At 38.2% G+C, this 26238-nt stretch overlaps 7 protein-coding genes across 12 annotated transcripts; 4 read left to right on the forward strand and 3 right to left on the reverse strand.

Moving 5' to 3' along the window:
* The first annotated feature begins 854 nt into the window (after positions 1–854).
* LOC116918021 (WD repeat-containing protein 91) lies at positions 855–2253 on the forward strand. Of its 2 annotated transcripts, none has more exons than XM_045169060.1 (6): positions 855–1064; positions 1142–1265; positions 1329–1469; positions 1528–1643; positions 1715–1921; positions 2010–2247. In XM_045169060.1, the coding sequence occupies exons 1-5, from the start codon at positions 945–947 to the stop codon at positions 1919–1921; spliced, it is 708 nt and encodes a 235-aa protein (XP_045024995.1). In that variant the 5' UTR covers positions 855–944; the 3' UTR covers positions 2010–2247. The 2 variants fall into 2 exon arrangements, with proteins under 2 accessions (XP_045024995.1, XP_032779556.1); XM_032923665.2 differs by having other exon boundaries at positions 856–1064; positions 1715–1917; positions 2010–2253.
* A 47-nt stretch (positions 2254–2300) lies between these two features.
* LOC116918017 (dedicator of cytokinesis protein 9) lies at positions 2301–12494 on the reverse strand. The gene is given in 32 exon segments (XM_032923660.2): positions 2301–2974; positions 3044–3159; positions 3217–3389; positions 3458–3668; positions 3733–3879; positions 3947–4209; positions 4287–4637; positions 4698–4979; positions 5039–5311; positions 5374–5705; positions 5771–5975; positions 6039–6142; positions 6203–6432; positions 6511–6888; positions 6953–7099; positions 7172–7312; positions 7372–7620; positions 8576–8773; positions 8849–9199; positions 9279–9532; positions 9589–9668; positions 9731–9889; positions 9965–10131; positions 10204–10389; positions 10516–10665; positions 10739–10908; positions 10976–11145; positions 11235–11531; positions 11591–11763; positions 11824–11940; positions 11993–12149; positions 12368–12494. Coding segments are annotated over 31 exon segments (6414 nt in total). The 5' UTR covers positions 12092–12149; positions 12368–12494; the 3' UTR covers positions 2301–2733.
* A 12-nt stretch (positions 12495–12506) lies between these two features.
* LOC116918024 (ER membrane protein complex subunit 4) lies at positions 12507–13449 on the forward strand. The gene is made up of 4 exons (XM_045169061.1): positions 12507–12662; positions 12718–12859; positions 12997–13114; positions 13175–13449. The coding sequence occupies exons 1-4, from the start codon at positions 12601–12603 to the stop codon at positions 13369–13371; spliced, it is 519 nt and encodes a 172-aa protein (XP_045024996.1). The 5' UTR covers positions 12507–12600; the 3' UTR covers positions 13372–13449.
* LOC116918019 (DNA polymerase alpha catalytic subunit) lies at positions 13344–19900 on the reverse strand. Of its 2 annotated transcripts, none has more exons than XM_032923661.2 (26): positions 19683–19900; positions 19496–19591; positions 19244–19432; positions 19000–19181; positions 18793–18917; positions 18619–18697; positions 18443–18559; positions 18239–18381; positions 18053–18176; positions 17826–17990; positions 17372–17737; positions 17110–17314; positions 16781–17052; positions 16609–16722; positions 16371–16551; positions 15712–16314; positions 15496–15635; positions 15224–15438; positions 14886–15150; positions 14650–14830; positions 14488–14590; positions 14361–14430; positions 14162–14296; positions 13974–14090; positions 13791–13884; positions 13344–13729 (listed from the first exon to the last, which is right to left on the reverse strand). In XM_032923661.2, the coding sequence occupies exons 2-26, from the start codon at positions 19536–19538 to the stop codon at positions 13566–13568; spliced, it is 4392 nt and encodes a 1463-aa protein (XP_032779552.2). In that variant the 5' UTR covers positions 19539–19591; positions 19683–19900; the 3' UTR covers positions 13344–13565. The 2 variants fall into 2 exon arrangements, with proteins under 2 accessions (XP_032779552.2, XP_032779553.2); XM_032923662.2 differs by having other exon boundaries at positions 19496–19626.
* Positions 19901–20736: 836 nt separating this feature from the next.
* LOC116918023 (osteoclast-stimulating factor 1) lies at positions 20737–22382 on the reverse strand. Of its 2 annotated transcripts, XM_032923670.2 has the most exons (7): positions 22096–22382; positions 21981–22022; positions 21841–21887; positions 21634–21751; positions 21457–21560; positions 21286–21393; positions 20737–21211 (listed from the first exon to the last, which is right to left on the reverse strand). In XM_032923670.2, exons 2-7 carry the CDS (start codon positions 22015–22017, stop codon positions 20975–20977), a joined length of 651 nt encoding a protein of 216 aa, XP_032779561.1. In that variant the 5' UTR covers positions 22018–22022; positions 22096–22382; the 3' UTR covers positions 20737–20974. The 2 variants fall into 2 exon arrangements, with proteins under 2 accessions (XP_032779561.1, XP_032779562.1); XM_032923671.2 differs by having other exon boundaries at positions 21823–21887; positions 21981–22373.
* A 125-nt stretch (positions 22383–22507) lies between these two features.
* Positions 22508–24721, forward strand: LOC116918020 (zinc finger protein 551). Its single transcript, XM_032923663.2, has 7 exons — positions 22508–23239; positions 23335–23608; positions 23679–23761; positions 23842–23937; positions 24003–24079; positions 24147–24345; positions 24467–24721. The coding sequence occupies exons 1-7, from the start codon at positions 22637–22639 to the stop codon at positions 24617–24619; spliced, it is 1485 nt and encodes a 494-aa protein (XP_032779554.2). The 5' UTR covers positions 22508–22636; the 3' UTR covers positions 24620–24721.
* A 270-nt stretch (positions 24722–24991) lies between these two features.
* Positions 24992–26237, forward strand: LOC116918022 (gastrula zinc finger protein XlCGF71.1). Of its 3 annotated transcripts, none has more exons than XM_032923668.2 (4): positions 24992–25118; positions 25193–25714; positions 25777–25908; positions 26003–26237. In XM_032923668.2, exons 2-4 carry the CDS (start codon positions 25264–25266, stop codon positions 26128–26130), a joined length of 711 nt encoding a protein of 236 aa, XP_032779559.2. In that variant the 5' UTR covers positions 24992–25118; positions 25193–25263; the 3' UTR covers positions 26131–26237. The 3 variants fall into 3 exon arrangements, with proteins under 3 accessions (XP_032779559.2, XP_032779560.2, XP_032779557.2); XM_032923669.2 differs by having other exon boundaries at positions 25018–25127; XM_032923666.2 differs by having other exon boundaries at positions 25038–25714.
* Position 26238: the final 1 nt, after the last annotated feature.

Raw genomic sequence — 26238 nt, forward strand, 5'->3', positions numbered from 1 at the left:
CTTAAAATACATAATTTCGATTCAGAATTGAATGAAAATCACGAAAATCAGGTTTTTTCCTATTGGCCTTCCCACTTTTTCAATTTTTGCTAAATTTCAAATTTTGCTTAAAATACATGATTTCGATTCAGAATGGAATGAAAATCACGGAAATCAGGTTTATATTTCTATCGGTCTTTTAGTTTTTTATTTAAACGTTAAAAACCATAAATTAAGTTGGTGCGCCAACAGCACTGTTTTCGTTTATTTTTATAACGGCCAGTTTAACGAGATCGAAATCTGCGTTCAATTTCGATTATGCCGTCTGATTTTTGGAGAATTTCATGAGATGTCGTTTTTGGCCGATTTTGACAAAAGTGGGAAGGCGGGATGAAGGCGTTGATGATCAGCGCACTCCTCATAGGACATGTATACGGAGTCTGTGTTGCCGGAAGAGCAAACGGTTTCCGAGATATTATGGCGAATTGGCGACCAGGTCGTACCCTATCGGGAACTTCCTGAATGGAGTGAGGGCCCCTAGTACGCTTACCAACGGAGCTTTGTTATTGTGCAACGCTCATCGAGGTGCATACACGCGTACACTTCCAACGTGCGTGTACTAAGTCCGCAGGGTTGGGGGGTACTTGATTACATGGCTGTATAACCTGAGCGAGGGGAGAAAAATGGCACAAAATAATTGCCATATTCGCGGCCCTTGCTCCGCTCAGAGCACGGCATACAGTTTCTATTTTTAAAACAATTTTGTCATTGGGAACTTGGTTAATACTGAGGCCGTCTTCGCATTACATCAAACGCTGCAAATTTTAATTCAGCATTTTATCCTTCCTCTCCGTATTTCCACAGTTTACACGCACCGTACCATTGTTGCCGTAAGGTGTCACAGAATCCTAATGTTTATTTTCAATGTTGAGGAGATGAGGACACCTTCGATGGAGTCATGAAAAATGTCGTGCATTCAGCAAATGGATGAATTGGTAAAAGAATACCTCTCGTTCAGGGGTTTCACATCAACTGTGCGTGCTCTAGATGCAGAGGTGAAATCTGAAAAAGATAAGGCTTTTCGGGTAAGCTGATAGAAAAAACCGTTTTATGTTAAATTAATTTTAATTATCAGGTTAATCTTGTTTCTCGTTTTGTTTAGCCAGATAAAATAGTCGAGCAATTTGTTCACTATATTACCTTGTATGATTTGCATGGGCTTAAAGATTATTGGAATCATTTTGACCAGTCTGTGTTTGAACGCCTGGACCAGAATTTCATGCCAGGTTTGGTTTCCAAACCTTTTCTACTCTAAACTTAATAACCATAGTATTGTTCTTCTTGTCAAGCCATTAAGAAAATGGAGAATTCACTGTTGCGAATGTATCTAATTAACGCATGCATCAATGGTAAACAGGAGAAAATCCAAGAGTTTTTTGAAAAACTAGGTTGTGAATTACAACATCAACTTGAATGGAAAGACTGGTTTGGTTGGTTATAAACAAAGTCTGTGTTTTGAGCCTTAACTAATGTCTTGTTTGGTTATAGCCTTACCTTTCATTAAAAATCCAGAAGAAAATCCCACATACATGGTCTATTTTACTAGACAATGGCAGGACACAATGCTAATTTCTTTGCATAATTTATTAGCTATTTCCTTCCAGGTAATCTAGGGCTAAGATACACTTTACTTAAATATTTCATACATATACATTATTATGTTAATACATTTTAGTGCTTACCTCAGCCGAAACTGACTACATACAATGAAGAGGCAGCGCGTGTTACTCGCCTGCAAGCTGAAAATGATCAACTCAAGTCGAAGTTGGCCAGATCAAATGTTTGCGATACTCGTGAGTCGGGCAGTAATAACATACTTTCATCAGATAATTTGCCTCCTGGTCTTGATCTGATAGATGAATTTTATCTCATTCCTGCGTAAGTAAGCCTTATTTCACTTACATCTACTCCTCGAACTCTCAAAAGCTATTATACAAAAGGTATCTAATTAAATCTGCATTTGCTTGTAGTGATACATCGCCAGCTGACAATCAAAGTCGTTCCTTCAGGAGTTTTATACGTGGTTTTGGGACGAACAGTTCAGGAATCGGTGGTTCACTTAACACATCTCCGCTTGCTGGTCGAAGGGCTTCTTCTTCCCCTATGAATCGATTTTAAACAGAAACACGACAGAATCAAGCGACAACTTAAAACTATAACCTCATCTTTTTTTGTACTACGTGGTTGAAATTTAACGTGATGATCCAAGCTCGACCGGTGTAAAAAATTTAAAACCTTTTTACCTTAAAAGAAAGATTACCTTTGGGTCAACAGATGTATTCTAGAAAATCAACAACGTCACAAAGGTACTATACAGATACAACTGTATCTCGGTGTCCGTGAAGTCGAGAAAAAGTTTAGGGATCAGGTGAAATCATTTATACATTAGTCGAAGAGATATTAACCTATTCAATTCGGGTGTGTGTGATGTTCCTTCGGAAAACGACTGCCTAAAGGAGTATTGCGACGGAATTCAAAGATCTGTATCAGGATTTACACCTACTAGAACTGAACGCAGTCCTAAAAGTGAGATTCCAATGTGGCCATAGGTCTCCAACAAACAATTACAGAGTGGAACAGGAAGAAGAGTTTACTTACTAACGTAATGTTCTCGAGAAAAAGGGCCTGGTGTCGAATGCAACCGTAATTGCTTCAGGAGAAAACAGCAAAAGAGACTGCTCAAAGTTGAAGAATTCAAGCATCCGTAGAGTTGCCACCAGTAGAGAAAACCAACACTGAATTTCGTTTAATGAATGGATTCAAACTATTCAGTCCGTCCCAGTCTCTGTAGAGTGATGGGTCATCAAGAATATCGCCCAACGAACTCACCAATTCTCGAAAGCTTACGCGTAGAGCTTCATGATATTCCCGCTGATCTGGTAAGATTAGCTTCCCATTTAGCTCTAACGCAGCCCCGCATATATGCACAAAGTCCCTATAATAAATGTGATTAAGTAAATAAGATGTCTTTTGATTGCTAAAAATTATCAGCTGTATGCCAAACCTATAAAGCTCTTGTAATTGCTGGACTTGTTCATCCGAATAGTTCTGGATGTTACGAACAAGAAATGCTGATGCGTAAGCCAGTGGGCCTGCATTAACCTGTACACTGATACTTCCCTGGAAAAGTGATTGAATAAGAGAAAGCTACTAATAAAATCAAGCCACCCTATTTACCTGTAGGCGTAACTGCAGCTTCTTCAGATCAGTGGGCACTGTACGCACTGCTTCTGCAACGTCCTTAACTCGTGCACGCATTTCGTCCAAAGCTACTTCAATCGGTGAGAGATCGTAAGATTCGCGTTGGATAACTCGTAGTCGTTTCTTTATGTAAGGGAAGCAGTACTGGGCTTTAAAAGAGAAGAGAAGGACTGTCATGTTTAAAGTATCAATTAATATACCGTATATTTGTACTTACTGGTCAAAATAATCCGTTTCTTACATTGGTCTTCAGGGCTTCCTCTTACTCGCCCATCGGTAGTAAAAGGTATTTCATACATAAAGCGATTTATGTTGTGGTTGCGTTCATATTCAGTGACACGATCTGCCAAGTCATTTTCCTCGAAATAAGGCAGGACATGTGTAATTTGCACATACGCCATCTGCGGATCCATGTCCTTATCTTCAATCTAAAGTGAAAAGGGGAACTTTTACACTTTTTTTATGTTATAACTATTGAGCAAAACAACGAACTGGATTTGAGTCCATAGCTAATTTCACCCGCTCCGCGCCAAATTTCGAACAATACATCTTATTCAGACGCTCCGCAATTTCGGACAAACTGGTAACTTTCGGTTCTTTGTAGATGTATTCTGTACAAGCTTCATCTCCGAATCGGGCCTTTAAAAAACCAAAACATCATAATGAAAACCGTAATCCAGCGTAATAACAAGTGTCTTTGGAATACCTTTCCATAGAGCGCAACTCGGTAGTAGGTGCCAAGCAACCTTTTCCCTGTTCGATTGACTTCTGTGGCTCGAGAACATGCTTGTGAAAGAACACTAAAACACTCCGACAATGCCACATAGTCTCGTTGTTTTTCGTATGTTGGTAGAATTAGTCGATAGATTTCCAGTTGCATTTCGTAGCGTTCGGCTTTCTCCACTGCACGGCTACATTCTTCCAACTGTTCAAGCAACATAGCTTCGTCGTACTGGGTATCGTGAATACCTTTAAGAAAAACTATTATACCGCTGCTAAACAAAACAAAACGAAGATAATTATAATAAATTTCATCTGATAAAAACCTGTGTCTAAACGAAGGTTGCTCTCATCTTGAACAATATTGGGTGACAAGGAACTAAATGTTTCGCATCCCTGTTGTCGGAAACCTCGGCGGTACAAATATTCAGTTATAAGGGCTGCAACATGAATTCGGCACTGAGCCACTTCTGACCAATTGCCCAGGCGGGCATGGTGATGAGCCATCGTTTCTAGCCAAGTTTTTCTCAATTCAGGAGTGGCAGAATACGAATTCGCTAGACTATGCTGAAGATCAATAAGAAGTTCAGGGTCTTGAGCCTGTTGGCGCATCTGCAGGGTTGCCCTGAGCACCGTCTGTGCCCTCTTCGTCAAATCACGAACTTCACCGGGAAACACTGCGAAGGACAATTAGTGAAGATTGCTACAGGTCCAGTACCTAGTTGGTTGAAACTTACCAGTGGATTGCATTGCTTTGTCACTACTGGCGAATCCGTTAATAACGTTGAGACTCTCTCCAAAGCGGCTACTATTTAAGCCACCAATTTCTCCAAGCAACTGAGATACGGAAATGATCACCTGAAGGTGAACCCGTGTCAAGGCTTTTTGCCCACTGAATTCGAAGTTGCTACGCATTAACAAATAAAGGACAGCACAGGCCTCTTGTCGCACCATCAACAGTTTACTAGCACAGCATCGCAAAAGCTCACAGCACAGGCGGCCGCAAAGCCAAGCGTTACCTATTGTACAATAAGACGTTAATTTAGCAGAAGACGTGGGTGAAACCTAATAGAAATACCTTGATAAAGTGCAAGAGGAAAGCTGTTGATAAATGCTCGTAGTGCTGCGAAAACATGCTTCGCAAGACTCTCTGATTGGCCGATCTGGAGGAACGACAGATATATGTCTAAAACTTTTCTCATTAAGGGATTATCTCCATCGTCACTCAGTAGTGCCTCCTTAAAGTGTAGGCAAAAAAGGCCAACTGCATCAAGGACTATAAGGCCAACCTCGATTGTTAAATTGGATTCCAATAAAGACCGGTACGTGCTATCTCCATCAGAGCATGATCCTGATTTTTAAAAGTCATATTTGAAACGCGAGAAAGAGAGTTAACGATAAAAACATTATTACCGCTGTCCGGTTCGTAGCAAGTGGATGGTCTGGATCCAAAAACTGGTGGAGGAACCCGAGGTGGAAGAGTTGAGGATTTAGAGGAACTACCATCACCAATTACTCCAAAACGTTTTCTTCCCATATATTTGAACTGCCGCAAGCTCAGTTCCAGAATGTGGAAAAAACAAATAAGGTCATGTTGCGAGGCATTATGCCACCAGGCAATTAAGGCTTCTTCGTCGGCGTGTTTGAGGACATACATTAGGCACAGTAACACTTCCTTTACTTCATCCGGTTGTAACTTGTCGTAACGGATAACTGGTGCATTGGACATTACAACACTTGTACTCCTGAAATCGCAAGAAGCAAATATAAAAAAAAAATATGTTTTATCGGGTGCCATGTGACGGAGTACCTTGAATGTGTCTTAATTTTGTCTCTATCAGCTTTATCTGCATCGGTGGATTCCCGTGAGATTACTAGAGTAATATTTTTTTCGTTCTCCGGTGACTCCCGAACGGAAGTTTCGATCGACATCGTCGAAGAACTGTCGGATTCACCGAGGCTACCTACTGAGCCACCATTGGTCAACGTTGCTCGACTACTGGAACATGGTACTCCTTGCGTGAAAAACGTTATTCAACAAACCTGCTACACATTATTTCAATAAAAATATGTTTAACCTTGGCCAGCAATGATGGCTAAATATGAAGAATTGCGATTAGAGTTGAATTCAGAACGGACAGGTGACGACGTCTGAGACAGAGGGGTTCCCGTCCTTGTATGTCTAATATAAAACAAAACTTTAAAAGAGCAACAACGATAGTGACTGGGTTTTGTTTTATACCGTTTCCACGAACTCATCGGTGTCTGAACAGGGGGTCTGATATTCCTTGGTAGCGAAAGTGACTTTCCTGTTTTCACGGAAGGACTCGCTACACTGGAAAATCCGATTGTTGAGGCTGCCGAACTGGGTAGAACCGTGGATTCCAAAGACAAAACTTTTAACCTATTCCAGTTTTCAAGTACTATGAAAATCCAAGGTAGATAAAGTGATGCTATTCGACTCTGATGACCCTATGATTGAAATCCAATATTTAAACACTTTACATGAAGCAAAATGTTACACTTAAGAAAAAAGTAAAAAGAAATCACTTTATTCTGGTAGCGATCATCCAACTCGTGTTTGGCTAATAAATCTTTCAGACACCTTAACGCGATTCTGCGAATGTCTGCCACTTCGTTCAGAGCAGAGCTGACCTCTTGCAAAATCAATCCAGCTAGGTAATGGCTTCGGCAGAAGGAGTCACAAAGCCGGAACTCTACGTCCAATTCCTTCATGTTTTTTTGCATGGCTGCCCAATTAGGGGCGCGAGGGAAATTGAGAGGGATATAATGTTCGTGGTAGCAAATAGACTCTAAGAACTGAAACTTGAGCTCATATAGAGCTCGGGGGTCATCCGGTCGAAATGTGTTCAAATAAATACTGATTAGTCGAAAAGCAAAACCTCGATCCATCAAAGATAGACATTTCTATCGACAAGGAAACGAAAAATTAAATATTTATAAGGAAGAAAAAATTAATACATTAGTCTACCTTAATAAACTCAGCTATAGCTAAGTTGGCATGACGAGTTTCATCCGGCAAATCTTTATATTTAACTTGAATGTGCGGTGAAATGGTTTCGATGAGACTCTCCACATTACGCATGTAATCCATATGGAATCGCTCTTGTCTCTGCATCTAATCATGATCAACCAATGTTAATGCCTATGAAATTGTTTCACTGGAGAATAAAGTTAAAATTGAACTTACTTTTATCCTTCCACTTTCTAGAATATGCTGTGCCATGCTGCGGGTAATAAGTTTCAGAAAAAAATTTGCGTGACGAAGGAATTTGTGCATGACTAAGAAATCTGTGTTTGAAGGTCGCAAAAGGACGCATAAAGTTTTAACCTAGAAAAAATATATATAATAACATGGGCTTCATTTGAAGTACAGACTAGCAAATTTACCATTTCTTCATGTACTGTAGCCTTGTTTGCTGAATCGCTCTGAGTCGGCGTAACAAATACGTACTCTAAGTAGGAATCCAAAATAGTCGCTTTGTCGACTTCGTGAAGTTGATTTACGATATGGATGAGTACTTTTATAACGTTAACCGACAACTCTTCGCTATTGATCCGGACCATGAGCCACATCAATTGGTTTAAAACCACGGGGAGGTGATGGACTACTTCGGTTACATCAACAGCATGTAGAGCCTGGAAATATAACAACACAGAAATTGAAAAAAAAAATGCAATTTTCGAACTATTTCCCTCAAATTTCTGAAAACAGATCCAATACTTTTATGGCATGCAATACCGAAATTAAATAAATACTGTTGATAAAAAATAGAAAAAAAAAGCCATAACCAATTGTTGATATCCAAAAGCTACATTAGAACGCGAGTAATGCATGCATCGAGGATTAAAATATTAATTCTCCCACCTTGACAATCTTGGACACGAAGTCCGAAGCCTGCGAACAAAATGTAGTTTAAAATCGAAGTATGGTTGTAAAATTTGTGCGGGGAATTATATATAAATAAGTCTAGGTTAAATTGTAAGACTATAAAAACAACACAAGCATTTTTTTTTTTTTGTGTAAAATAAAAACCATAATTAATCTAAAACTCAAGCACATCTCTTGCAGCGAAATTGTTGGTAGCTAAAACATGCAATTTCTTGCAATATATTGAGAGTAGGTCGGTTAAAAGAAATGTGTGCATACCTTAACCAGTTTTGACAACTCGCGGGATCCATCCTGAACAGCCGGACTTTTGGGTGCCTAATTAATCAGACATCGTCTTAAAATTTGAAAGCATTTTTGCACTTACCATTTTAACTTGTAAGTACATAATTTAATTTAATCTTAACTGACTGATAAAATGGCATTCTACACGCAAGCCATAGAAAAAGGCATACGCAAGTCAATCCGAAATCGTGGTAAGGTTTCTGGTTAATTTAACAAGGTGCAGGTTGGTCAAAAAGTCGAACAGGGAATCGGGATTCATAGCTCAGAATTTTTTGTCCAACCAAACCATTTGTTTTGCAAGTATCGGTGATTGACTCAAAGAACCGTCCTGCAAAGCTTCAGGTGTTTGCATCCGTTTCTAAGATTACGTAGGATGCCAACTCCTCTATTCCTTCTCAAATTTTGTTTGCGCTACATTACCTCGAGCGGCTTATGGGCATCTAGCTCGGCAGCTGTAGGAAAGAGGGATGCAATTGAACGGGTATCATTCAGTTTCGCCATGTGAAGAAAGAAATTGTGCAGGTGTTGATCACGGGCAGTGACGGTCGACACGAGTTCTAGATGAACCTGAAAGATCGGTTTTTGGCCATCAACCCATCTAATCTCGGGCCCCGCATACTATTTGTACACGATACAAGAAAAAATTATCGTACAGTAAAAACTGAAAAAAAATTTGAATTAAATGTTTCTTACTCCTCTGCCTAATCCCAGGGGTTCGAACGACAAATAACCAGGTGGGAGGTGAGCTGCCACGGAAAGGCATTGTTGTTCTACTCGCAATCGTCCTTTATGCATGAGTGGCAACCAACTATAGCCGACAACTACCTCTGGACCTAGAAGTTCTTTATTTTCACGATCTTTCTTTTGCTTGCTCAAATCACAGGAAACGTGAAGAAATGTAAAGAGCAGATGATGTTTGTTATTCAGCGGAGTTGGCAAGTTAATTTTTATTTCGTCCATCCAGCAAGGCGAAGTGATGTGGTGAGAGACCGAACAAACCCATTGAGAGACCATCTGCAACTGTCCCACTTGGCCATATATGTTCTAAAATTTACATCGTTCCATCAATAATGACTAAGCACTAAAATCGGATAGGTTTTGTTAATAAAATTCTTTTAACTACCTTTAATGGCTGTGCATCTTTAGCATCAGAATCTCGTAATTCAACCACGCAGGCAATATTACGAGCACGATGAAAGGTTTTTTGTGTATCATACTTGATATTCCTTGGGTAAACGTACAAGTGATTTACGTAGTTCATATACGGGTATGCATCTTCCACACGAGGAGATGGAAATTCAGCTATTTCGATTGTAGGCTCCTGAACAGGAGGCAGTGGAAATGGTTTGATGGGCACCAGCGACGTATTTAACATATCTAAAGAAAGAAAGTAATTCTATAGAACATACGTAGGAGGGTAAGATTATTCTTACTTGGTATAGCTTCTTTAAGATGATCAACTGTGATTCGGATTTTCCCCGGAATTACTGTCAGACGGCTCAATTTTTCGGGTCTAAACGTACATAAAAAGAAATTCATAAAAAATTCAAGAGGTGATTTGATAAATTTATGTACCTCCTAAAATCATTCAAGGTTTTCAGCAAATCTTCATCAGAATTACGGTGTGGTTCTTGTCGTTATATTGTTGGTATATCGCTTATCGTATCAAGTTCTCCCGAGGAACGGAATAAGGGTCGGGCAGCCCAAGCAAATGGCATTCTATATCTGCCTAACCTGGAGAAGAAAACTGAATGTAAAATAATATACCAAACACAGAAAAGAAAAATGTGGCGCGAATCGTGTCCTCACCTACTACAGTAGGAACGAGCCGACTTTTGTACTTTTAATCCGGTTTTCAGATCTGGATTAGGTCTTACATAAGGTTCAGCAGAGGAGACGACTGATCCTTGCAAGATTGTCTCTATCCTGACAACTAGGAACACTTCGTTGTGACAATGCCTTACACTAAAAATGGCCTAAGCATAGGAAATCAGTAAAGAAACAACGTGCCTATTAATTATAAAATTTAAAAGAACTAACAGACGTACCTGTTTGGGAAAAGCAAGCCAATCGCTTGGAATGTCAAAAACCGTATTTAGTTCGTGGGAATTAGATTGCATTGACTGTATCGCTGCTTTTATAAGCGGGTGGTTGATGTCAGAATGAAAATCTTCTGAAATTTTCTTATTCAGCTTCAAGTCGTATAGCGCCAATGTTATAAAATACGGTTCAACCTAAAGCCACATGGAAATATTCAACAATTTATTTAAAAAAAAAAATAAATAAAATAATAATAATAAAAAAAATATATATATATATATAAAATAAATAACTAATTTTGCAAAACAAAAACAGCATACTTGGCCAAGCGGTCCTTTGTCGCCATCGATTGGAGCTTGCAAACGGAAATTAATGGACTCGAGTCGTGCAAAGAAACGATTACCAAAGTTTTCTTCATAAGGCTTTACTTTGGAACCAGCTTGCATTAAAGTATCATTAGGTCTAAGGTACTGAAAGTAATCCAATTGAATCAAATATAATTAAATTAGAATGAGGAAAGTTATTTTCAAGATAAAGACTCACTGATTGAATCGGACTTAGATTAAAAATAAGGTTGCGGTGTTCTCTTCTTGCCAGGCTGATAGACATTTCGGTTTCACGTGCGTACTTCGTCAGCTGTGGATTCAAGGAGGCCTCCAACGATCGTAAAGTACCATAAGAAGGTGGATCTTTAGACGGTTGCAATGCAAGGTCTAGCCGGTTTGCGATAAAGCTATATTAGCATTAACCGAAGTAACATTAGTTTTAATGACATCTCACCAGGATCTGGCAAACTTCTTCTGTCTTCCCCAAATTGCTTGCTGGTTTGCACCGCCATAGAAAGTTTTTCCAGCCAATTATTTAATTCACTTTCAGAACTTGCTGCAAACACGTAAGACCGTTGATTTGTCAGACGTAACTGGAATCCAAACTTATTTTTCCTTTTATTCCTATTAACAAGTCCAAAACTTAGTTTGTAATACTAAACGCAACACGCAAGCACCTAGCTGGCATCGCACAGGCCTCAGTTATAACTTACGCCACAATATCTTCGCATTCATCAAGGCATATAGAAAGCGCAGCATCTCGTTTTTTATCTTCCTTGCAAATGTCAAAAAAATATGATCCAGTAATATCTTGGCGAAGTATGCAAAAGCGGCGTTTAAATGATTTCGTCGCAATGTTGGCAAACATTTTCTCCGTGGCTCCTTCAGGTCCCTTAAGCAGATATCCCTCTACAGTTGGTAGAGAATCAGGGGAAAAGATCTCGTCATCTGCATCTCCTTCGATATCTATTTCATGCTTGGGATCACTAAGTAAGCTGAGCTTTTCTACCCTACAGAACAAAAAAATAATGTATCAACTGAAGTCAAAATTGATGATGGCCTCAAATACCTTGGCAAATCAAGGCAGCTACCACTGTAGGTCCAATACTTATATGAAACAATGGACCAATCACATGTGTAGAACTGTGCACATTTCTGTGTGAAGTAGCTGCCTTCATTTAGAAGAATTTCTTCTGGTACTGTTGACTTGGTTGTGCGGCATTCTCTTGCCATTTTGCTTTGCTAGACAAAACATCAAGAGCTTAATTGTCTATGTTACCTAATTGCTTAAAAAACACTTACTGAGACATCCTCTGGTGGATATAAAAGAAGCTCTCTGTGAGGATCATTGTTAAATATTATACGATTTTTGGCCAGGACAGCTTCATAGTCTATGGGTTCAGCCCTTTGGGGCTTGCTCTGAAGAGAGATATATTAATTGTGGACACATATTAAAACCTTGTTGGGTTACCTGTACTGCTGTTTCTCTGACAACTTGAGAAACTGACTCTCTAAGCTGAGCTGCCATGCCTGGTTTTCTGAGGCCACGACTAAATTTTCGTTCAGCCATTCTTGCATTGCTAAATTGTCCTCTTGCATCCAAACAATAACTGGGCAAGTCTATTTACCTGAAAAGAAAATTTGATATACAACCTGGACATTTTTCATTTCGAGGTAGGGCTATAAGGCTAAAAGGTCGCATGATGGCACACCTTATTTACATCAGCTATAAAAAAAACCATGCTCAGAGAGCAAGTTGTATACTGCCAATCTGTTCTCATGTATCTGTTTTCTCATTAAAAAAATTGCAAAAAAAAATTATTTTCACAAGGTCAGATAAAAGTACCTGCTAACATTCTACCGTAACGTAAACAATTCTACTTTGTTAAAAAAAGAATAAAATTATGAATTTTTATATGGAGTGCTGCGGCACCCAAACAGACATACGGATAGAATTAACACCATCTATCGAGGAACCTAAGCAGTTATTGTTCTTTTTACAGCAGACGGTCAAACGTAAAACCGAATTAGATGTCAGAAAATCGAAAACTGCCCAAGCTACAAGCTTGTTAACATACAATGGCGATGTCAAATCGAAACATTTCCAAGAAATTTAAATGGTCCATTGATCTATCAAATCGGTAATAACAGATTTTTACAAGAAAAGGCAGTAAAATTTATGTATTATTTTCGTAGTAATAAATCCACATGTGATCTCGCATCCCCTCCTGGATATCTACCTTCAATAGCAACCACGGTGGCTGAGTCGGCGAAGGAAAACGATTCCAGCCTACTTATAAAAAGATCTTGGGATGTTGCTTTGCAACCCCTTAAACAGGTTACCTACTTCTTTTTAAGACTTATTTCTTCGTAAAATTTCATTATTGTAATATATATGTTCATTGTCATATTTTTAAAGCAGTCACATATGCAAAAAGAAGTAAATTTACATATCTAGACATCTTTTTCAAACAGGTACCAATGAATCTTTTTATGATGTATATGGTGGGAAGCTCCATTTCAATATTTCCCATTATGATGGTTGGTATGATGTTTGTGCGTCCCATACGAGCATTATTCAGCATGAACCAAAGTAGGTTTATTTTTATTATCCTTAAACATGAGATGAATACAAAAGGCTTTATATTTGCAGCTTTCAAGATGCTTGAGGGTACCCAAGCAATTGGCCAAATCTTAGTCTACATCTTAGGGCAGTTGGTTGCATTAGGCCTTGCTCTTTACAAATGCCAATCTATGGGTCTCCTTCCCACCCATTCATCTGATTGGTTGGCTTTTATTGATCCTCAACAAAGAATTGAATATTCAGGTGGTGGACAGACTCTTCTCTAAGAGCAATAATCTTATTCATTAAAATATTCATATTTGTAAGTTGAGTGGAAAATACAGTACATCAAATCATCTTAAAAACGAATCGTAGCAAATAGTAAGAAGAGTTTCTGTAAAAAAAAAGTTGCCCTTACATCAAAACATTGATACTTTTAATCCAACTGAAATATTGGGTATAAGTTAGATTTCATGAAAGGTTAATATGTAGAAGATGCTTCGCTTTTCGGGCGATTGAAGCTGTAAAAAAGCCCGGCTAAATTAACCTGCGAATACGCGCTCTCTAGAAGGGTTTGGTTAATGTTATTCAAGAGGGCCTTGTACGTTTTATCCATGGAATTGTTGTGCGCCAATTTTACTTGATCTGGTATACCAAAACAGTTTGTAAGACAGGAAAATACAATACAATACGCAAATCTATCTACCTCTTTCGTTGGGCTTTAGTTGATTAATGGCTTTGGAGGCATCAAACATGTGTTGGTAGTAGCACAGCTGGGTGTACAGATCAAAGTCGTTGTACTAGAGCATAAAATTTTAAAATTTTGAAGCTCGAAAGATACCAAAGTACAAAAAAAAACAAAAAAAAACAAAAAAAAAAAAAAAGGTACCTCAACTACCATATTACTAGTTCCGCATCCTATACAAACGGGATGTGCCCTTACGGACTTTAAAGCTATGCGTCTTGTTCTTGTAGCGCAGCTTTGATCTTCGCATATCATCCATCCCTGTTGAGTTGTTAATTAAATCAAAAGCTGTAAATACAAAACGCATTCACAAAACTTCTATGGACAAATACCGCATAATACAGTTGAATATGTTTCCTAATCGCTAGGGTCAAACGATTCACTAATTGCTTTTCTGCAGTAAAAGGTATTTTTTTGCAATTCGAATTCCCACAGCGGGATAACGCAAACTCGACGTAACCGTCGTCCTAAGAAAAAAGATTTGTTAAGCAATGCAAACACATAATAATAAAGCGATTATAAAGGGTTTACCGTTTTTCGAAAAACATTATCCATTGACATTTCAAAGCCACACGTCTTTTCAGAACATTGGAAATAAAACCTGATAATAAAAACAAGTTAGAAGAGCTCTTGTTAACGTTGAAACTAAACAGATTACTTTTCACACGATTGGAATCGTTCTTCATCAGTCACGGGAGGGCTCCCAGTGTCATGTTCGTTACTGTTGTTTTGAGCGGACCGATAACCAGATGGATCGATTCCTAAACGTACAGCATCGTTTATTTCAGTTTATAAAGAAAATGAAAAGACCAAAGTTCACCGAGAAATTCAGCTATTCTGACAGCATCAATTCCTTCCAAAAGGTCGCATAAGCGCGCAACAACTGGATGCACTTGTTGAGCTAAATAATATTGAATGTCGGGTTTCAGATGCGCATTTGCTGGCATCTTCATTTCTTCCATGGAATAGGCTCTCTGGGTTGCCACCATATTACTTCCGTCCTATAAAAGCAAAATAACTAGTGTTATAATATTTTTTTTCATGTTAGACACTTACCTGACAAATAATGAATGAAACTGTATCGCCTTGGACAAGTTTCTTACCACCTCGAGAGTTAGTCCTAATGGCAACTTGAACATGAGAAAGATTTTTTGCATCTGGATAGTTTTCGGGGTTTTTCGTTAGCTGTTTTGTAATCTGTAACAAAGAGAGATCTATAGTTCCATTTCGGAAGCCGTCACGAATGTCTTCCAGTTTTTGTTGAATTCGGGCAATACGTTCATCTGCCGATAAATCACCCAAGATTTGTTCAAGAGCATACCTTTATCAAACGAAATCAAATCAAAGAAGTAAATTGAATCTAAATCAAAATACGAATAATATTAAATATTTACTTTCCAGCCTGAATAGCAAGTTGCGACCAGTCTCGTCGAACAATATCGAGGCCTTTGATCTCTTGTTGAGTGATCATTTCTTTTTTGTTATCACGCACTACTTGCGTAACTGTAACCGCGGCATATTTTTTTTTCTTCAGTAAAAGTAGGCGCTGGAACACTCCGTCAATATCGAGTTCAAGGTGTTTGTACAATTTATTGACTTCTTGCTTTATCTAATTAAACCGTTGATTAAAAAATGGTTTAAAGAGCAATATTGGTTACTTCCTTACCTTAATACCAATTTTCATGACTTGGTCGTAATCAACTGAATTGGAATCTATCATCAAAGAATCAGTGTCTCCGTAAATGACGTCCAAATTCATTTTGCGGACGAGATCTCTAGTCTGCAAAAGAATTTCTCTTCCTTTGGCTACAAAAATAGAGAAAAAGATCACATGCTGAGGTTAATAAAATAAAATAATCTTAATTGCTGTAGTAGGATTTACATGTGATAAGTGCAGCCAAAGGCTTTGCGTAGAAGCGCGAATTAGAAAACCCCAGACAACCGTACATGCTGTTGGCTGTTAATTTTAAAGCCTTCTGTCTAATGTCGTATTGTAGCAATAGATCCTTCGACAATTTATCGTTGATGAGCTTTTTCACCTCTCGACGACTATCCACCAGCTTTCGAATTTCAGTTGGCAGAATGCCGGGGGGTAACGCTGAATCGGGTAAATCAGGAAGAACTTCTTCTTCACCCTGGCTTGCTTTAGTTATTTGCCGGTCAACGGTGGTAAAGCATATATTGAATTCCTGGATGATGCTGGGATACAGGGAATTGAAGTCCATTAGCAGAACATACTTGTCGTAGAAACCCCTCTTGGGATCCAAAACTAAACCGCCTGCATAGGCGGGTTTCCGACGGCCTTTTTTGCTACGACTTGTTTTTTCAATGGCACCATCTTCAGGTTCGGAATCTTCTGCTTTCGTCGATTTCTTAAAAGCTTGTCGATCCGGCACAATATAACCTTTTTCATGGAATGCATGAAGCAAAAGATACTCATTGCGTTCCGAACGACCTCCCAATAGAGTTCGAGACAACAAATTTCCTAGATAAATTTCGAATTATTGTCTTTCTTTAGCTTGAATGTGTTCTTTGTGTTACCTGCAATCGAAGTAATCTGTAGAGCTAAAGGTAAGACATTTAACTCGTACATTAGTCTTAGTGTGTTAGCAGCGTCTTGCATCGTAATGGCTACCATTCCAATTAGACTGGCTGAAGAAGAGTACATCTTCTTTACAGCATCGGAGCTTAGATCCGGTCGAATGCCAGTTAAATTTAGAACCTAATGAAACCAACCGATAAAAAAATACATGAAACGTACAATCCCTTGAAGGCAAACCTGTTGACATAGCGACTCCAAATCGTAGCTCCTTGCACGGATCAGTTCCTTGGCTGAAATCTTCACATCACAGACAAGACGCCCACTCATGGCAAGATGACTCCGGCTCACTCCCTTTAGAAACAAACCTGCTTAACTAAAGGTGATCACAACACGTGTTGGCTACAGTTACCTTGGACTGAGGTATGTTTGTACGACGTAATCGACCAAGACGAGACCATTTGTCTGCCTTGTTCTGGGCGAGACGATGAAGAAGAATATCTAAGTCATATGAAGCTACGTCGTGACCAACAATAACATCTGGGTCGATTTTGTTGATTTTAGCTAAAAAACAATTTAGCAAAGCTCTTTCGCTCTCTGTTCGTTCAATTTTTGTTACTGTCGCTCCAGTCAAGCTGTCGCGATGATCTAATGGCCAAGGTTCTTCGGTTGGGCGGCTCAGAACTGTTGAAAATATTTACTTTAAGTTCCGTTTCAATAATTGCAGCAAATAAGAATTACTGCAAAAATGTTGCTGAAACGCAGGTTGAGGAGCAGCACGATCAATGTGAAATTCGTTCTGCACAAGACAGCTGATGGCAACTATTTCCACTTGCTGACTACGACTATTGACGACGGTGCGCAAACTGAGCGACAATACAGCCAAAGGAGGTGGTGCATCTCTCTTGACATCCAGCTCGATTTGATCAATATGAGGAACAGCAGCCTAAGATATAACTGTTTTTAGCGTCTTTTCCCTGCATTAGACAAGTGACTCAAATACCTCCACTTTGCACCAGCTAACAGGTGGATTTGCCTTTTGAGGGTTCTTGACGTTAAGCCAACAGGGTCCTTTAATTCGTTTATCCAGTAAAAAGTTTTCCAACGCAGAAGTGTTAGCACCGAATATGTGGCTGAATGTTGCTCCTTTCAAATTGGTAGGCAAATTGTGTTCCGCTGAATATTTAACCTCAAGATACTCGCTTTCACGAGGAATTGATGCCGGTTCGAAGCCATACTTCTTCAGGACTCGTCGTGATTTGAATTGCGCAATTTTATAGCGATCTGCTACCCGCGTATTGAATTCTTCGTATACATCCATAAAATTTACCGGAACTCCAGTGTCTTGACCAGTCCGCGGGTCGATAACCTTAACGTATAAGTTGATATGCACATTTAGTTTCCATGCCGTTTTAGATTGTAGCATCTAAGACTTATTGGGTAAACGAAAGAGATACCGTTTCGCGTGGCAGTACATAAATATGTTTCTCGATGTTCTTCACTGACACACAGCAACTGACGTACGTTTTTGCCGACTCGATATAAGTTTTTCCAAAAAGGTATACGGTGCCGGATTGAACATAAGGATCTTCATATGCATCAAACCAGTACATTCGTAAATACTGGCCAAAATAGATGTTTGGTTAACGAGCGAATTGCAAAGCAAACTAAGAAAATAACAAACCTGTTCTCCATCGTCGCCTTCAATCAGAGGAAGCTCGTTACTGCCCAAATCCAAAAAAGCAACACTCTGATTGACGTCCACGTTGTTTTTTATAGTTTCCCATCCAGATGTCAGATCAAATTCGCTATTCATAAAAATTCATGAATATGAGATGAAAAGGATCACATATGTGTGAAGTTAATGAACCTAATGGACGAAATGCGTTTCAGTTCTTGTTGTTCAACATTTTCCTCACACGGAATATTAAATTTAGCTATAGTCGCGTCGGTTGACTGTGAATCATAGTTTTTGATTTCTGGCTGTGAATCAAACTCATCGATCTCCATTTGCTGCATTGTGAAAAGATATTAAACACTGTTCCATACAATTAGCATTTGGTGAAATACATACGTTATCCATCTTACAGGAATAATCTTGGCATTGGGAATTTGATTCCTCAATTAACGTGCAGTCATCAATTATGTCATCTATATTAGATGCCCCTCCAGCAAATGGTAGACGTTTTGGCTGCAATTTTGCTAGACATGTTATGAAGAAACCAAAATAAAGTAAAAGTAAATCGATACCTCGGCTTTTAAGAGTCTCGATGCCCCTAGAGTGTTTCCTGCCCTTGGTATTGAAGTTGGAGTACGATTTATCGTTGAACTACCAATTTTATTTTAAAAAAAAACACACAAAAAAAATCGTTAAAATTTTCTATTATTTATTATATCTTATTTGATAATTATATTTTTCGTTACCCAGGGGTTAAGGCTTTCCGTTTAAGTGTAGAAACAGTTTGTCTTGGCGGTGCACTCGAAGGAGTTGAATTAAGTTCTTGCATAATATCCCCCAGAATATCGTCATCTTTTGATTTTGCATCTTTCTGAGAGGGGAAAGGAAGGGCAAAGAATTTTTTTTTAGCAGTGCATACAAAAGAAGTCTTCAACATAGAGTGGTAAACAAACCTCTTTGTTTTTGGATGGCATACCAATAAGCATATTTTTTATGTTATTTTTCCTTCCAGGAACACATTTCAATAAATCTTTTTTCTTGTGACCCCTTCCTACACTTTTGGCTTGCACAGCATTGTCATCACCCAAATCATCATCAAACACTTCACGGCCATCTTCAATGTATCCACTTCCATCTGATGTAATAAAATGTTACCACTGTCAAAGTGATGGCTTTCATCAATGAATCCTATTTTACCATCATCAATAATCCAGTCATCTTCCTGCCGTCTCTGAACTCTTTTGGAGTACTCTCTTTCATCCACCTCTTCATACACGTTATCCACTTCAGTTATTGTAACTTTGTTTTTAGTTCCTTTCAAATCTTTTAGTTTTTGAAGAGCTGCGAACCTCCCCTCTCGATCTTGCTTAGTTCTTCGTGCACGGCCTAGAAACCAGAAGGAAGGTAAAAACATAAATATGGCAATGTAATGATGGAAAATTATATCACCAATATCCTTTTCTTGGTGATCAGGATCATTTGCATCAGCCATGACAAAGGCTAGAAAGTACTTTTAGTAAAACCGTTAAATGATCACTAAAATCACTAAAGGGTTTTGAAATTACACAATCAGAAGATTACTGAAATGTAAAATATGTCAAATTCCCGATAAATGAACAAAAGAACAGTACAATACCTAATGAATATGTAACACTCGCGAATGGCCGGATTGGTCTTAGCTTTTCGCGCCTAATTTTTTTCTTAGGCTGTAGCACTGTTGTCGTTTACATGAGACAATTTTCCAACAACCAGAACAATATGAATATGACTCATTAACTCTGGATTCTGGAGCAAATAAACATTAGTAAATCATAGTTTAAAAATGTTTTAAATATTTGTTTCTTTTTTAAATTTTAAGTATCTTTATATTATATTTAAAATCTATACATAAATTACTATCCATGCGGTTCAGGGCTCGGCCCCGTTTCACCCTAATCGGCCCCCATGCCCCGAAAAGTACACGATCGGGGACAACCGGAGGGACTACTTTTTCAGTGGGGTATACTGGCGGGGTAACCCCGCCAACCCAACAACCATCCTAAAGGAGGGCGAACTAAATGTGACCACATAAAAAAATGGCCTATCAAATGCCATGATTCTTGATGGGCCAGCAAGAAGATCGATTAGACTTTCCAAACAATCGATGGTTTTAATCGGGGCGCACATGCGGATTGAACCCCCATGGGAACGGGGGAAAAAATTAGACAACCCGTACCACGAAAAGACCCGACCCCAAAACCAAATTGCTTTGTTAAAATACTAATATCAGGCATAGAGGGGATGGTTCGTTCGTTGCGTCGACTTTGGCCATAAGGCTTGGTCGTCAGTTTTCGAGGGTTTTTTAAGCATTTTCATTTTCAGTTTTTAACTGATACAACAGAGGACAGTAGTTAATGGAAAACGCCAAAAAGAGGGTTTGGGTAGCTGGAACTTAGCTTGGGATTGAAAATGTCTCAATCAAAACCGTTGTTTTAATAACAAATTAAAGAATATCTCATGTTTTCACTCCTTTTTAAATATCTTGGTACAAGCTAGCTTAGGATTGGCATGTAGTTCAATACAAATCCACTAGGTGCCACCCCCATTTGACGACGAAGTCTTACGGCCAAAATGGTGGCAAAATCGACGTTGTGAACGAACCATCCCCTCTATGACTACTAATATTGTTCTATTATAAAATTTAATAGAGATCATTTGAAAAAGTGTATGGCAAATCGTAACAATTATAGGAACTTGAAACAAATTCTCATTCGTGTGTTAACAATAACCAAATAGAGCTTTGTTTAAATTTAGGATCATTGGTCAAGCATTAAAATGAAATAAAATTAAAGATACATGGACCATAAAACAAAAATATTACTCCAGCTTTCTTGACTTGGTAATTTCTAACACAAAAAAAAAAGAACTGAAGGATCAAAACTTCAGAAATCAATCTGAATCCTGCTCATCAACACTTCCAAAATAATCACTGACATTGCTGGATAAAAAGTGATCTTCATGCTTTGCTATGATGTTTGTAATCTCAGGATCTCTGGAGAGGGCTAATGCATTCTTGCCTTCACAATTTTGAATATTTGTTTTTGCACCACTGGACAGCAACAAAGACACAGCTTCAACTCTACCTTTCCAAGCAGCTGCATGTAAGGCTGTATCCCCTAATTTATTCTTAGAAAAAATTTATTTAAGTTTTTTTTAAATGTGTTGTGTTGTACCACAGACAAAAATAGTTTGTTGATTACTTGTACATCTAAATCAATTTTTGGAGATTGAAGCAACAGATTCATACAGGGGATGTGCCCTCCATGGGCTGCCCAGAACAAGGCTGTATTGCCTGCTGTATCCAGTTGCTTAATAAAAGAATGAGAAAACTTAGTATAAATTTAATTTGTGTGTACACTGTGATAACTTGCATTCACAGAAACTCCATTTTGAATTGCCTCTTCTAAAAATGAGACATTTCCGCGTCGGCAAGCATCATGAAGAGGCATTGTTATAAGTTCAGCATTTTCTTCAACTGCCATAGAATATTACAGAAAAAAAATAGAGTGTTTTGTTTGGCAATTGGTACCTTGGTCTTAATATTTTACCATAGTTGCAAGGCACCAGTCCAAACTGGTTTCCACATTTAGCCTTGAACCAGTTGGGGTCTGAGGAAGAATCCATTACATACAGCAGTTCTCCCTCTTCAAATGACAATTCATCAGGCTAGAAAAAGTACATGTAATTTTAATGGTTGTTGGAATTTTTTCTTATGAAGGTGTCTATTTTGTATATACCTAAAAAAACACACTTACATGCTGTGCCGTGTACGTGTACAGAGCCTTAACAACTTTGACTTGCCCTGCATCAGCGACATTTTAAACGTTGATAAGAGAAAAACAGGTGAAATGAAATAAACTTTCTTTATCAATATAAATAACAACCAGAGAAATACCTGGTTTGGGAGGTTTGGGAGGAGGAACTTCATACATTGTCACTATAAACAATAGTATCCCAGATTCCAGACACTTCTTAGTGTTGGTATGAACTTAAAGTTAAAAGACAATTACCTTTTCCTTTTTATTTTGTTCACACCTAAGCAGGGGTGGGGCTCTCCTAAAACTTCGAGTTCTGCCCGCGGAACAGTTCGGCCAAAGTGAGAAATGGAAAGAGTTGAATATGCAGCCTAATTTGCGGAACGCTATGGGGGCATACAACATTTTTAGGGGGTATAAAACGTTTTATTATGGAACTCTACAATAGAGCAAAAAATTGAAATAATTCTGACGAACTGAAAAAGGGATAAAGATAATTTGTATACAAAAAGTTTATACAATAAGAAATACACGTGAAAAAGCCGGTGTGTGAAGGCAGTGAAGCATTGTTCAGTAGGGACTAGGGATCCTAGTTCCTAGGGAAACGGGAAAAAATACATTCTAAAAAAATTGGAGAAATATTTCTGAAACGTTCTGCGCGCCACCACCGGCGAAACCGAGCATGTATACCGAGCCCAATATAGGTATCGCGGGCTTTACTTCGTTGTCTGTGTCAAAACAAACAACTGAGATAGAGTCATTCTAGGGCAAAGTGATACCAGTCGAAACTGTTAAAATGGGTAATTGTGAAGGATTAGAAATTCTTGGTGTTCTGAGGACTGCACACGAAAGTAAACAAATGGTGTTACAACTTAAACCAAGCATAGAAATACCGTGGGAATCGTGTGGGTTTTGTGACTACAAATTGGATTCGGAAGCGGATGAACAGCAACTGAGAGAAACCGAACATTCACATCCGATAAGTGGAATATTTTCTTTTATTCCAAGTAAAAATCAATGGACTCTTACTTTTACCGCTTGTGATAAAGAGGAAAAACACCAAAATGCAGCAAAACTTGCAGCTACCTATGAAATATCAAAGAATGATACAGCAACACTTCACAAGAAATTGCAATTACAGTATGAGGTAGATGGGAAAGTATATGAATTGCAAAGCAGTTATCCAACAAAAAAATCCAGAAATGTAGAGACCTCAAACATTTTTCCTTCTCTGAACAAAACAGTAACACAGCCAACTAAAGCTATTGAGTTTGTCATTGAAAACCGAAAGTTTTCAACAAAATCTAGCATAAGTTCAATCACCCCACCACTGGAAGGGGCAGTTGGCAATACTGAGGCAGAGCGATCAGCCTTGGAAGCCTCAGCAGAACTTCTTCAGGTTGGGTAGCAAGTTTCTACCATTTCAGTAGTTTCAAATATATGGTGTTAATGTATATTACATTACCCCTCTAACTAGAATATGAAACTATTTAGGTAAAGTTGATGGAGAAGTGCATCATACCAGACCGAATAGGTTGTGGGCCAGACACATCCACTTTTCTGCAAAATATGCGAGAATTGGCCAAACTTGTAACTCCTTCTGGGCAAAATCCATTCACTTGTGATCAGTGTGGCGATGAAATGACCTCCTATTTCCCTTACATTGAACATGTTTTCAAGCATTTTGGGTCCCGCCCTTATGTCTGCAACGTCTGCCAAGCAACATTTCAGACGAGGGCCGTTATGAGACATCATCTAGACATGCATGGTAAATTCCGTTTTTTTGGTCCTCTTAATATTATTTTCGGGAGAATAACGTAAATAATTTAATTTCAAAGGTGGCAAAGCACCTTTCGAGTGCGAGTTTTGCGGGAAGAAATTCCGCAATTCGTGCCACATGAAACAGCACCGGATGCGACATGTAAGATTGGATCTTGATTGATTACTTAACTATTACATATTTCTTATGTTAACAACAATGGCATAATTTATGGTGTTTAGACTGGAGAACGTCCTCATAATTGCCCGTATTGCGAAAAAACATTCGCCCATAAAAATGTCCTTAAGATCCATTTGCAAGTGCACACAGGAGAAAAGGTTGATCACTTGTATTATTATTTTTGAAAGAAAGGATAAACATAATCTAACTAAATCATTAATAGCCCTGTTGCTGTGATTTATGTGGAAAATTGTTTAGAGAACCCCATCGTCTGGCGTGCCATTTAGCTACTCATTATCGGTATTTTTGGATCTCTTTGAAAAGTTCACACTATCATATAAACCAAAATTTTTTACTTTTTAAACAGATCATCCAAATCATTAGATTGTTCAACATGTGGAAAAAGTTTCAAAACCAGTGGAATGCTTAAGTTGCATGAAACCAAGCGTTGCAATAATAAGGTGCAAACTGATTTGGAGAGAGCAACAGAGAGTCTAGAAACATTACAGAACGTTACCTACATTGATAATATGGATGAATCACATTTTCTTGACACAGATCATGAGGTATGTGTGGTTTTTTTGTTATATTCAACCAGTTCAAATTCTTTGAAAACAAACTCTGTTATTGTATAAATACCAGCAGAGGTGGAATTCATTTGATTCTAATTATTGACAAAATATCCAGGTTACCATAATAGAAGCAGAATCCTTAGAAGTTCTTCCTGTAAATACCTACATTGTGGAGCCATCAGGTGTGGGACAGATGCTAGTGCAGTTTTCTATTGATCAAGAAGATGTTGAGGAAATTCCTTCACTAGACGAGACATTGAACACGTGATGACGTGATGTCTCTTTTAATTGCCAGTTTTTATCTGTGTTCATTCTCGAAAATAGATGTCTTATTTCGAATTATGTTAAAATAAACCACTGGTTTGAATAAGCCTTGTGAATTACGTGTAAGCGTAAGTAACAGATTTGACCTGAGAAAATTTTGGCTTAAAAATGTATCAATTTGTCTTCTGTCCTGTGTCCTCTGCCTGTAGAATGCAGGATGCAGCCCTGCACGATTGCTTTACTAAAAACTAAAAAGTACAAATAACGTGAAACGTCAAAGATTATTTGTTGTCGAAATTTTTGAACGTTCATAAAAAGTGCAAGTAAGTGGTTCGCTTATTACCATTTATTTAGTTACCTTAATTTATGTAAATGGCAGGGTTGCACATGTTACAGAAGGTTAAAGGTATGCAGTTTTTTTTTTTTTGCTAGTTGTCTGTTTGGTCCGTCTTCTCGCTTTCGGTACCCATTTAAAATCCGACGTATTAATGACCTGTAATTCTGTAATAACAGTAAAAATCCATGTGTGATTCAAATTTGTATGTTCTTCATTTCAGCTTTTTGTTTCCTGTTACAGGCATTCTAACAGTACAATCTTATTTCAAAAGAACACTGTATATTACAGTAGCGAAAGTAATCAGCAAAGAAATGGAGAGTTTCCTACAAAGTGATGAATCTGGGGTTGTGTGTGAAGTTCCAAGTAAAACAGCAAGCCAGGAAATAACTAATGTTGGGAAAACTCAAGAATCTTGCCATAGTGTCACGAAAATGCATACAATGACAGAAGATCTGCATAATTCTGGGCCCACTGGCTGTGATAGACACATCTGCAATGAGTGTGGAGCAAACTTTTTATCTTTGTTAAAGTATATGGATCATCTCAATAGGCATACAGGAAACAAGCCATATGTTTGTGAAGAATGCAACAAGCAATTCTTTACCTTATCATATTTGAGAAATCATCAGAAACTGCATTCCGCTGACTACCAATTCATTTGCGAGTTCTGTGGCAAAGCATTTAGATTAAAAAATAATTTGCAAATGCACGAATTGACTCATACAAAGGAAAAACCATTTAAATGTGACCTTTGCGATAAAGGTAATTTTTATTTGATGTTTGATCAGTTCAACTGGAGTTATTAATGATTTGTGAAACCTCAGCATATACTCACCCAATGAATTTAAAGATACATAAGCAAGAACATACAGGAGCTAAACCTTTCCAGTGTGAGACATGTGGTAGATGCTTCCGGACAACACACAGACTTAAAACTCACAATATGTCTCACACAGGTAACTTACTTTTAATTTTAATGATAGTTGGAGCCAAATGGAAAATAGTTACACTTATTATTATTATTTTATTTTTCCTAAATATTGACAACAGGTGAGAAAGCCTTCAGTTGTCTTAATTGTGAAGCAAAATTTACAAGCAACTCAAAAGTTAAAAGGCATATGAGTCTCCACTGCAAACTTTCCAAGGCAGCAAAGTTCCAAAATGATGAGGATAACTAAATTATAACTTTTTTTTGCTAAGGCTCTTCATTAACTTTATCAGCTCATTCAATGTAACTGTTTTGTTGAATGGTGGTTAGAAATAAATTGTGAAATATTGCAAGAAAT

Source organism: Daphnia magna, linkage group LG2 (genome assembly GCF_020631705.1).
Source record: "Daphnia magna isolate NIES linkage group LG2, ASM2063170v1.1, whole genome shotgun sequence".
In the NCBI taxonomy this organism is placed as follows: Eukaryota; Metazoa; Arthropoda; class Branchiopoda; order Diplostraca; family Daphniidae; genus Daphnia; species Daphnia magna.